Raw genomic sequence first — 13,004 nt, 5'->3', positions numbered from 1 at the left:
CCACTCAATCTAGCTTATGTAAATGGGGATTTGTTATATTTAAGTCTTCAAGGGTCATGATAAAAAATTGGGAGTTTACCAAAATATAACAGGACAAGCACTAAACTGAGACAAAAGTTTCACTAATGATCCAACTGTCAAGTTGAACTAAATCATTTAACAAGCAGTTTCTAGAACACCAGGTGCTGGATACCAAAATGAAAATGACAGAGTTACTGTCCTTAAGATGCTCACTGCACTTGTTGTGATGAGCACTGGGTGATGCATGGAACTGTTGAATCACTGTATTGTATACCTGAAACTAATATTACACTGTATATTAACTAACTGGAATTTAATAAAAACTTTAGTTTTTTAAATTTTTTAATGTTTATTTTTGAGAGAGAGAGAGGGAGAGACAGAGCGAGAGCAGTAGAGGGGCAGAGAGAGAGAGACGCACAGAATCAAAAGCAGGCTCTAAGCTCTAAGCTGTCAGTACAGAGCCCAACGCGGGGCTCAAACTCATGAACCTGAGATCATGACCTGAGCCAAAGTTGGAGGCTTAACCGAATGAGCCACCTTGGTACCCCTTAAATAAAAACTTAAAAAAAAAATACTCACTGTATAATGGGGAAACTGGGATGCAGAAATAATGTGACTTGCATGGGATTGCACAGGTAAATTAATTGCTGGCACCTAGACCTTAATATTTTCCCTCTACCCATGCTTTCAAATCCCATTAACTCTACAATGTTGCTTGGTCTTTATCTATCCATTCAGTTTCTTGACTTTGGTCTCAGAAGAAAAGGTGCTGTTGTTACCAAAGCTAACCTATGACCACTGATCTCATTTGTTCAGACTCTCTTTTTATATTTAAAATTACCATTTTGTTCAGTCCCAGATTTATATAGAAGGAAAGAAGTGTGTGTGTGTGTGTGTGTGTGTGTGTGTGTGTGTGTGTGGAGAGAGAGAGAGAGAGAGAGAGAGAGAGAGAGAACTTGATCTACCATCTTTTCAGCTAATGGTCCACCCTTCTCCCATCCCCCAAACAACTAGAAAGGATAATCCAAACTCTTCCCTGCATTCATCCATGACTTAATAGCTCTTTAGTCCTCTGTCCTGAAGGTTTCCTGGGAATCACTAATAACTTCCTAATCAGCAAACCCAATGGCCCTTGAGTTCTCTGCATATTTGACATTGTTGATCATTCCTTCTTTCTTGAAACTCTTCCCTACTTTGGCTTCTCTGATACAATACCAACATAGTCCACCATAACCCATCCATCCTCTTATTCATTGGCTTATCCTCCACCTACTACCCCTTAAAAAGAGACATTTGGTTTCTTCTCATGTTATTTTGCTTCTGCTTAATGGTTTTGAGCATCTTAAAAATCTTTATTTTCACCTCTTAACAATTTCCAAATCTTCAGTTCTACCTACCCAACCATCTGTTAGATATTGTCATCAATATACACAAAAACTGAAAATTAATCTCAACATTTTCCTCTATTCAGTCAAGAACCTACTCTTCCTTCCTTCCTTATTTCTATTGATGGTATATTCATTCTACCAGCTTCCTAATTATGAAGCTGTGGTTTGACTTCTTTCTCATCTTAACCAACGCACTGCCCACAAGTACCACCATATCATCATGAACTAGACTTTATAGCTTTTGCCTTTCAAAACATGTCCAACCTTTCCCCCCACCCTTTTTTTTTCATTTTTACTGGTGCCATTTTAATTTTTGTTATGTCTTTGTTTATTTTTAAGCGAGGGGGACAGAGGGCAAGTGGAGGAGGGGCAGAGCGAGAGGGAGATACAGACTCCAAAGCAGGCTCCAGGCTCTGAGCTATAAGCACAGAGCCCCACATGGGCTGTAAGATCATGACCTGAACCGAAGTCAGACGCTTAACCAACTGAGCCACCCAGGAGCCCCTTACTGGTACCATTTTAATTCAGCCCCATGCTATGTATGACCTGAAATATTTATTACAAAAGTATTTCCTAGACTCCGTGATGGACCTGAATCAGGCATAATAATTTTTTCACAGTATCCTTTGATCTCTAAAGTCACTGTTCTTTATTTAATGGCATTTAGCAAATAACTAGCTTCAGTCATGGAGTGTATAGATATGCTGTACTGTGCAGTGGACAAGAGTCCAAATGTCCACAAGTGCATTTGGAGCATGTACTATTTGCCAGGAAAAATGCTAGATTCTGGGAATTCAGCACTGAAAACACTAAAATGGAACTTACATTTTAGAGACTATATCTGGGTTTGAATCGTGGATCCAACATTTTTAGATTTGTGATCTTAGACAAGTTACTTGACCTTTCTAAGCCTTTATCTTAAAAAAAAAAAAGCAGGGGTCCGGGGAGTGAGATATAATACACACCATGTAGGTTCTTTAAGGAAATAAAAATTAGAGAGGCTGATAGACTATGTGGTTCATCCAATAAATGTTAGCTCTTTTTTCCCCTAATCTAATATGCCATTTTCCTAAAGCTTACCTTACCTCCTATCCCACCTATTGGGGTTCATTTTGTTTTGGCCCATGCATTCTTTCCAATTTATTACATAAAGCACAAGATATACATTTTAAACATATTTTCTCTTGTTGCATTCTGAAAAGTTATTGAATTTGCATTCATACCTAAAAACAAAGCAGAACTTGGAGTGCCTGGGCGGTTCACTCAGTTAAGCATCTGACTCTTGACTTCAGCTCAGATCATGAGTTCAAGCCCCTCATCAGGCTCTGTGCCAACAGTGAGGAGCCTGCTTGGGATTCTCACTCTCCTTCTCTCTGCCTCCCACCCCTGCTCACACACGTGCTCACACTCTCTCTCTCTCAAAAGTAAATAAACATTTTTTTAAATGAAGCAGAATTTTAAAAATTATGAAAACCCTCCATCTGAGAATAAAACAGAATGGTAACAAATATGAAAATAAGTAGATTTTGCTTCTTTTATAATTACGTAACCAAACCCAAACATCAGTGTTTCTTTTTTTTTCTTCCACAAATTAGGAGAGTTTAAAATGAAAAAAGAAAACTCTCTTTTCTCTCTCTCTTTCCTCCCCTTCTCCTCCCCACTAGAAACTAAGAAAGAAGAGCTCTTATTTAGGTGTTTGCTATATTTCTGGTTCACATCCAGGGGACAAAAGAGTAGAAAGCATTCATTCAGCCAATAATTATCAAGCACCTATAAAGTACCCAGAACTCTTCCAAAGTCTTGGGAAATCCTGGCTCCTGTTCTCATGTTAGGAAGCACAGGTCTGCTGCAGCTGCTGGGGCAGTAGTAAGTGTCTCCATGTGAATACATTTAGAGTTGCGGAAGATATCAGAGCTAATCTAGACAGTCCTCAGCCCACTAAAGAAATCTGTAAACCAGAGCATCTTTACCAAAGTTTTTCATTCAATCTTTGCTGGTTGCCTCCAGCAACAGTAAGCTCAGTACTTCACCTTTTCTATTTTTAATAGGTCTAAACATATAAAGTTATCTTTTTTTTCCTCGTTTTCCCAGTATTTAAGGTAGCTTTGTATATCTGTCATGACTTTCACAGCCACATAGCCCCCTAAACACCCAGTCTTTTAGTCATTCTAAATGTAATGTTATTATCAATATTGCCAATGTTCCTCCAAGATGCAGAGATATTTTAAGTAGAATCTATAGACTGGCCAGCTCAGAATGTGGTGAAGCATTACTTCCTATTTTGGTTGAAGCATTTGAGGATCGAAATAATCCTACATGCCGTGTTCACCCTAACTGGTTGGCTCATGACAAACCTTTGCCTCTGTCAAGATATTTCTTGTCGTTACTACTCTGTGTCCTTAGAGCTGAACCTGAGGGATGGTGGTATGTTCAGAACACAGTTAGCAGGAACGTAAGTAAAATTGTATCTGTTCTTGAGATTAAGCACAGTGCTATGTGACCTACTGATTTTCATTTAAAATTATCACAATTTATATAGCAGCTTCGAACATCTTTCAGGCCCAGAGCCAAAAGCAGAGCTTCAAGACTATAGGAAACCAAACAGCTCTACAATCATTCAAGTAATGACCGACGCTGCACTTCATGTGAGCAAGGACATTATATTAATGTATTATTATGCCAATCAAAATATGGATAGTTGCTGGCAGATAGGTTACAAAAACATCAGATTATATGTAACTATTTTATGACTTCTTGGAAAATGCTGATTTAAGTCCTGAATATTTATTTTACACAAATAGGTTCCATTCAGTTGACATAATTTGCAATTTATTAGAAATGCTCAAGAACTCAGTTTTTGAATTTTTGGGAAGATCCAAAATATCCCAGATCACCACAGTATAACCAGTGATCAACATTTATTCCACTCTAAAAGAGAAATACTTTTGTAGCACCATATATAATATGATATGATATGATATGATATGATATATAATATAAATAAATACATACACATGTATATATATATACATATATAATATGTATATATATAAAGTTTTGAAAATGATATAACTTAAGTATTTTTAATTGACAGTTTTTTTCAGAAGTATTCAGAAGGGATTAAAAACTATGTGATAGAGTTGTAAGCAAAATTATGCGTTGTTGTACTGACAAAGCAAAAGTCACATAAAAATGTGTAGGAGGGGGACAGGCACTTGTCATATATGTGTTGACTTTTTTTTTTTAAGAATTACAGATATTGCAGCAGCAAAAGAAATTTAAGAATTCAATAAATGTTCAGAAATTTGAGACGAAGAAAGAGTTAAAATTCTTGAATTCTGAAATTTCTCTTTAATCAGAAATAGAAATCTAAAATAATGACAGCAATAATAATTATAGTGTTTACAAAGACCTGGGAACTTTCACCATTCCTGTGTCTCTGTTGGAAGCACATATAATTAAAATGATATAGTCACAATTTGTTTCTTGACTATTTTACATTCAGTAATTTTTAATGAAGCAACTAAATTAGGCATAACTTAGTGCAGCTTTAATGTAGTTATGATGAATATATTTTACTTGATTAAAAATGATAAAAACCAGGGAGCCTTAAATATTATCTTAAAAGATTAACTACTGTGTCAATTACAAATCTAGGGGAAAGGTATTTATAAGGGAATAACTATTCTGAACAGTCACTTCCTTTTGTTCATTTCATTTAATTAAAGACTCAATCAACTTTCAGTCTTAATACTAAAATTTTTCTAAATTACACATTGGCTTGCAAATTGAAGGGCATATAGCAGGGCTAAGTCAATTCAGCGCTAGGGAAGATTCAGCAAGTGATCTATTTTTTATATAAATGGGGGGGGGCGAGTACAAACTACTTCTCAGTATAGGGTGGAGTAATTAACTACATAATTGCCAATTGTGCACCGCACTTTGTGTTACATGACGAAATCTGAATAAATACCAGTAAAGATCAAATTATTTGGGCACATGAATGATGATGAGGCCGCTCTGCCAACAGGTAGACTAATGAATTGAAACCTCAATGCCTAACACCAAGTGGAAGAAGCCAATTTTTTCACCTCTGCCTTTGAGGGGACCAGTTAACCTACTGCAGCGGGAGGGAGTAGATGTGATCACCATATGTTTACTTTGTCCACTCAGGGGAAACTTGCAAAGGAACAGTTTTGAAATACGCACTGGATTTTTATCAAAATACAAATAAATGGCAGTTTTCACCTAAGGAATACAAAATACTTACGTTTAATTGCCAGTCTCCAATAAATAGATAAGTGTCTTCTGGTAGCAAGTGGACTTAAAAGTCTTCCCTCCTAAATAGCCCTGCACCTCAATCAAATAAACAGCACCAGACAATCATACCTCTGGCCTCAGCCATTTCCCTTGCATCACTGAGGTGGCCACAATGTCCACTGAGGCTGTTATCCTTGAATAGGGTAGCCCAATGCCAGGAGATCCTCCAAGTGCTAATAAAAATGTCCTTGACAAAAAGAAGATATTAAAATGTTTTTTAAACAATTTTTTTTAACAGACGAAATCTTAGTGTTTCGTGGGTTTTGCTTTTAGGATTCGGGACGGGAAGCATCTGAAAGACGATTTCAAAGGAAGCAGATGACACTTGCACGGGACTGCATTTTGGTCTATGCTCAAAGTGATGAAGTTGATTTGCATCATTCTGCCACTAACGCTGAAGCGTCCTGCTCCTGGAAACCCCCGCCAGAGATGCGGAGTCTACCGAGAGAGGACTCCGCGGAGCGCTGCCATAAATTCAAAACTAACTATCGGGGCAGGCAATCGCTTTGAGAGAGGGACGGAACGTGGGACCCGGGGAGCCCCGCGCCCCTCGCCTGGAAAGGGCTGGTCAAGTGCCTTCTCCCTCCTCCCCGAGTCGGAAGTGAATGTCACCTGCAGGTCTGCCCCACTCTCTGGGCGCTTCCCCCTCCTCTGCCCAGTTCGGACAGTGTCTAGTGACCGGTTTCAGCTCCGGCCGTCTTCGGGCTCCAGGCTGCAACCCCCCGCCCCGCTCCGGGAATCGCGTCCCCTCCCCCGTGGTCTCCGCCCCCTCCAAGCTCTGCCGGGCGCTGATTGGCGGCGGCGCTGACAGGAGGCGGGGCCTGGAAGTCCCGGCCAAGCCCGCCCTCGCGTATAAGCGCCTTCTCGGCTCTCTCTCTCTCCATCTCTCTCCTCTCTTTCTCTCTCGCTCCCTTCCTCCCTGTAACTGAACAGTGAAAATTCACTGGATCCGCTAACAGGCACAGATGTCATGTGAAAACGCACATGCTCTGCCATCCACACCGCCTTTCTTCCTTTTCTGTTTCCTTTTCTTCCCCCCCTTGCTCCTTCTCCTTCTTTGTAACTAACAAAACCACCACCAACTCCTCCTCCTGCCGCTGCTGCCCTTCCTCCTCCTCCTCAGTCCAAGTGATCACAAAAGAAATCTTCTGAGCCGGAGGCGGTGGCATTTTTAAAAAGCAAGCACATTAGAGAGAAAGGAAAAAAAAAAAAAAGAAAAAAAAAAAAAACAAAAGCAAAACAAAACCCAGGCACCAGCCAGACAGCCCATTTTTTTTTCCACCCTTCCTGAAAACAAACAACCAAACAACCATCAAAACAGTCATCACCACCATCATCAAACTGTTAACATAGCAGCGGCGGCGGCGGCAAACGTCACCCTCGGGCCACGGCGTCCGCCTAAAGGGATGGTTTTCTCGGCGGAGCAGCTCTTTGCCGACCACCTTCTTCACTCGTGCTGAGCAGGATTTTTGGGCTCTCCGGGGTTCGGGCTGGGAGCAGCTTCATGACTACGCGGAGCGGGAGAGCGGCCACACCATGCGAGGTAAGCGAGCCCGCGGACCCCGAGGCTCCCCGGGTCCGGCCAACTCCAGCCAGATGGGGAGATGGGGGAGGGGAGCGCACGCTGCCCGGGGGGAGGGGGGGAGAGGTTCGCGGCGCGCAGTGCTCGAGTTCGCGTTCGCAGGTGGGCTACGAGCGGCCTGGGCGTAGAAAGTTGTGGGAAGGTGTTGATGCGTCTCGGGAGTTCTGGAGGGACGCAGGAGGGCGCTTTTTGGAGAGGGGAGCGACGCTAGTTGCGGTCTCCCCGTCCGCGAGTTGCACCGAGCCGTGTTTGCTTGTCACTCCCGGGTACGGAAGCGGACCCTGGGTGGAGGGAGAGCGGGAGCGGGCTGCCTCCCGGCAGAAGCGGCTAGAAGCGCCGGGCGCGCAGCGGTGGCCTGCCGGGGTGGGGCGCGCCGGGCGCACGGGCAGGCGGCGGGCCGGGAGCGCGCGGGCACGCAGACTCGGGCTTGCTAGGCCCACCGGCGTCCCGGCCCGCGAACGCGTCCCTTCGTGGGAGTGGTGGGCAGAGGGGCGGTGTCCCGGGACTGGACGCGGATTCCGGGATCGTCCCCTGTGCGGGTTCTCTTGCGCCGGCGCTACGCCCCGGCCAGGTCCTCGCGCGGAGCCCGTGCGGTCCAGGGACGAGCGCCACCCCGAAAAAAGTTGTGCGGAGAAAGTTCCAGAGGATAGGAGAGCCCGCGCTCCCCGCGTCAGAGAAGGTTCTTTTGTCGAAGGGCCGCTGCGGGAGGCGGTGCCGGGTGAGCCCTCGAGCCAAGACCCCCAGCGGCGACGGCGGTGGCAGGTCTCTCGGGGTGAGCTGGCAGCTGTGGGGCAGCGCGCGGGGGACAGGGGAAAGACGCTTCCTCTGGCCACCCTTTGGGCTGCCCCAGCAGATGGCCTGGCCGGCTCTAGGGAGTCACTCTGCCCGTCTCTCCCCGCGCAGTGCTGGGACCCTCAGGTTTCTTGCGCGCACTCCCTTACTTTCTGCTCGGCCACAACTTCACTCTTTTCTTGGAGAGCGGGCCCGGTGCCAGAGTGCCATGGGGATACGTGCAAGCCTCTGGGCACCTGCCTCACCTCCCCCCTCCCCCCGTTTTTCTTCCTGGCCACTCTTCGGTTTTGTGGGGCACTCCTCTACCCTCCGCGTGCCCTCCGGGTCCTGGTAACAGAAAGTTGGAAACGGCCAGCCCCTGGCCTCCCTACATCCCTGACCCGGCGACAGGTGGACCGACAGGAAGAACTGCAAACACTCGTCACCTTCCACCGGGCAGTGCACACCTCCCACTCACTCCCCAGCACCTCTCTAGGAGGGCCCCGAGGGAGCAGGAGGCATGCTCCCCATGCTGGGCATAGTGAGTCCCCATAGCTTGACACTAGGGGCAGGGACTGGGTTAGCTGGCTGGGCACTGGGGACGTGGCAGGAAAAGGGAGGGAGGAGAAGGAACAGAGAGGTTGTGCAAGGAAGTGGGTGTGAGGGAAGTAGCTGAAGATCAGGGACAGGGACGGTCTGGTGGGATGGTTGATTGACCCGTGCACTGGGAGTGGGGCATCTGCGCTGGCGAGCTGGTTCCGGTTGAGGGGCCCAGTTGGGGATGTGGTCACATGCTCCACTGCCTAAATTCTTTCAGAAAACTATACTGGGCAATTGGCGAGTATAGAACCTTTAAGTGAAAGATGCCCCGGGTCTTTGTTTTCCTTTTTCTGTCCCATCTCACCACCATCCGCTCTCCTTTCAATTTCCTCTCCTCTGGTCTGGGGCTGCCAGGTCGCCCGGAATTCCCTTGCTTCGACCCTTCCAACATTCCTCCCGTGGCGGTGTTCTTATGTTCTGAAGGTCCGAAACCACGAGTCACCTACGCTGCGACCCGGCACTAGCACCTGCGGCGTAAAAGCCGCTCACTCGCCCCTTAAATTGAAGAAAACCCGAGGAGTATGAGGCAGGAGTGGGTTGTAGCTTGATCGCGCTGCTCCTGAAGGAGCTGTAAGCCCAGGCAGCCCGGGTTCGCCACCGCGCTCGCTTCAGGGACTGCAGCAGCTTGAAGGCTTGAAAGCCAGGCGCCTCGCCTAGGGCTCACCTTTAGAAACCAGTCGAAGCCCACACCCACTTTCCAAAAGGCGTCACGCCAGCCAGGCTGCCCAGAAGAGCTTACAAGTTCTAATTCACAAGGGCGACCCGGGGATTCGCACTGGAGAAAAATTTGCAAGCTTACAAGGTGGCAGATTCCTTTCCTCTACCTCCCAGGCTCTCCTTTGTTGACCCTTCACTGTCTCTCCTCAGCCATCCCTGTGCGTTTCCTACAGACTGCCCCTTCCCGCGGAAGGCAGGAGTTGTTCTTTAAGGATAGGTTGAGAAGAGATCCAGGCTACTCAGAGGTCTTGTGGAAGTCGGGGTTGAACTTGAGTGTGAACTTGAGAAGTGAGAGCCGAATGGAATCAGCTTTCTCTTGTGCCTGGGATACTAATCAGCCTACCACAAGGGGAGGGGACGGTTTTTGAACTTGGCTTTACTGTGTACCCACTCCGTTTCTCCCGTGCACGCCCCTCCCCCAACACACACACACACACACACACACACACACACACACACACACACTCTCCCCATCTCCAAGGGGTCCCTGTCAGTGCCTTGGCCTCGGCTTCAGTGTTTGCAGTTGGTAACTATCCTGAGTCAGGACGCTTTGTGCGACATAAACTTGGTCCAGGATTAAGTGGTCTCCCTCGGGACCAATCCAGCAAACCCACCCACCCTCCACCTCCTTCCGACCTCGGGCAGATCTGTGGTAGTTAAAAGAGACTTTATCTCAACGGAAGCTCAAGGGGTAAGAAAGGGGTTAAAAGGCTCTGATCCTGGAGGTCATTATCGTGCCCACTGCTGAACTGATTTGTCCCTAGCTCGGTGGCTTACTCTGGGCTGGCCTGGGGCGAAGGAGGTTGTATTTGTTGGCACACAAAGCACGTCACCCTTTGTCTGCTAGAGGGTACCACTTAAGTTCTAGAGATGCTACTTCACAGATTGCATTCAAAAAGAATAGCTTCTAATAGCTTCTAAAGGCTAAAGGGAAGACTTTTAATTGGACCCTGTCCATAGGTGAGAAACGGGTAAGCACAGGTGTGGGTTTCAAGACTCCTTCCTGAGAAACCTGTCAGCTGTTTAGTACACAGGCACACAGAAATGGTCAGATTTTTCAGCCCTGCCTCCGCAGAAAGCCCTACCTCCCAAAACAGGGGCACAGATGTCCTCGCAATCAATAGGTGATTGTGGCCTCTATGGATTAGAAATCTGGTTTTATGCTTGCTGTAAACAAGGATGGGGCTTGGCTTTTTGAAAGCCCAGTTTTCATCTATTATTTTCAGGTAGTTACTTTTTATTAACTGCTAACTTGAGAAAAACAGTAGCTTGCTCTGAGAGGCATGGTAGCCCTTTGGAAGTCTGGAGCTCTGAATGTCCTGCTGGCCAGGCCTTTCGATTTCCTAAACGAGTTCTCTATCTTAATTTCTTCCACAAATGCCGATTAAATATTTCTAACCGAGATTTCTATCTTAATTTCTTCCACAAATTCCAATTAAATATTTCTAACCAAGATTCCACCTTTCCCAATTAAAAAAAAAAAAACAAACATTGCTGGAAGGACATGTCTGTGAATAGCCCATTAATGTTCATTAAATAATCATCAGTAAGCTGTCCTTATTCCTAGAAAAGTGAACATTTAAACAGTTTAAAGAAAAATTCTGAAGCTGTATTTCAAGTATTGTTGGGAAAAAAATATGTAGCCAGAAACATAAAATATGTTCCTAGGTGGTTACCACTTGGGACTCTCTCCTCCCCCCATCTCCAACACCGTGAGTGAATTTACAGCAAGTTTTATGACACAGAAGTGTCGGACATCCTCAGCTTTTGGGATATGTCTTAGAAACAGCAAGGGTTGTCTTTACTTGTCTAGATGTTCAGATAATCAGGAACTGGGAAACCAGGATGGAAATATAAAGGGGGAACTTTTGAAGAGCAGGCCTCATAAACATGAGGGATACAAGATTAAAACGCCTTTGTTAGAATTAATTTAAAACTTAGAAGTCCTGGATTTTACATCAAGAATGGTATAGCTTTTGCTATACTGTTTAGAAAATCCTTACAAGATGATTTCTCGTATCATTATTAAAGTAGTTTATGTGAAGCTTTACTTTAACATAAATAGCATGTTTATTTTATACTCTTAAATATGAATGCTAGCCTTTACTTATTTTGGTGACAATTTGTTAAATACTAAACTATTAATAGCCTTAAAAGCAATTATTCTAGTGTGAACGTGATGAGGATACACTGTATTTCAAATTTAAATGTTACAGAATCATGAAACCTAATTTTACAGCAACAAGGATTTTATAGCACCAAGGATTTTACAGCACCAAGAAAATGTTAAGTTTTAGGGTTGGTCTTCATGAAAATGCCACTCGAACTATGTAATAATACCTACTTTTTCCCTAAAAGTAGCATATATAGAATTGGCACTAGGATTTTAACATGACTCAAGTTTTTGTAGATAAAAAGAGAAAGACAAGCAAAACTTTTTTTTTCAGCCATTATGTCACATTTTATAAACTTGTGTCCACCTTTCAGAAACATAATGTGGCCATTGTAGTTTTTATGCTTTTTACTACAATAGTTCTAAAAAATAAAAGTGTGAATCACAACACTTACAGATTTTTTCATTGCAATGAGTATATATACCTCTAATTTAAAGTGCATATTGTAGCATTCAATTAATACAGAGTTTAAAAGTATTCTAGTAAATTATCAAGTTAAAAACATTCTACATAGGTAGATATGCTGGTGTTCGGCAAATTTGTAAATCAAGTAAGGTTTTAAATTGTGAACAATAACATCATTGTTACTGTACATTCTTGAAATCTAAGCCTTAGAGATAATTATATGAGGAAGCAGGAGAAGTAATTTCCAGGTTAAAGCCATCAAATTCTGGCCAGATTAAAACAAATCAAAGGTTATGAGCACTTTATGTTATTAGTGCAAAAGTTATTAGTGATTGAGGTGGCTTAGTATATACGTATATTTTTCTTATTCTGTCGTTAAGAAAAGAATTTCTTTTCTTTGTGTTTGTTGTATAAATGCAACAAAACATAAAGGCTTTAAATTATATTGCTGTTCATTTAATGTAAAAGACATTAATGAAACATTTTATTGTGATGTTAAAATATACAGAAAAGTAAATATTAGGAGTGGACGTTGTGCTTACTAATTAATATGTGGTTTTACCATTCCATCCATTCTTACCTAAAGGATAGAAATTAAGTAGACAAATGAAATGAGTCTTTTGCAATGGAATGAATAATGACCTTTGATAAAATGAGCGCTCTACACATAAAGTATTATTCCTGTAATTTTGTAATCATCTTCCAATTACAGCTTCTTGCAAATATTTATCTTACTTTGAATAGAATCTCTGACTTAACAGAATCCCTAGCAGATAATAGCAGTCTTTGGAGGCGTCTGTTGATACACACTGATACACAATATGTATATGTATGTGCCTATAACCGCCCACTCAGACAAGAAGAATGAATATTTGAGAGAGAAAATCATTCTTATCTTTGCTTTCACAATCCAGACTTCCAAATTCAAACATATTTAGAGAAACAGAAGCAACTTTCCAGAGCATTCAAAAGAAAGAAATGAATACATGTGGTACTTGAGTCGCATAAAAAGAAACTGTTAATGGC

General features: G+C 43.5%; 1 protein-coding gene across 1 annotated transcript in view; it reads left to right on the top strand.

The window, feature by feature from the left end:
* The first annotated feature begins 7,138 nt into the window (after window positions 1-7,138).
* Window positions 7,139-13,004, top strand: part of RORB (RAR related orphan receptor B) — a 195,934-nt gene continuing 190,068 nt past the window's right edge. The window contains exon 1 of the mRNA XM_027041032.2: window positions 7,139-7,272. Coding sequence (XP_026896833.1) covers window positions 7,266-7,272 — 7 coding nt within the window. The 5' untranslated portion in view covers window positions 7,139-7,265. The remainder of the gene's footprint in view (window positions 7,273-13,004) is intronic.

Source organism: Acinonyx jubatus, chromosome D4 (assembly GCF_027475565.1).
Source record: "Acinonyx jubatus isolate Ajub_Pintada_27869175 chromosome D4, VMU_Ajub_asm_v1.0, whole genome shotgun sequence".
NCBI classification, from domain to species: domain Eukaryota; kingdom Metazoa; phylum Chordata; class Mammalia; order Carnivora; family Felidae; genus Acinonyx; species Acinonyx jubatus.
Note: the sequence above shows the minus strand (reverse complement) of the source record. Positions and strands in the feature narration are given on the sequence as shown.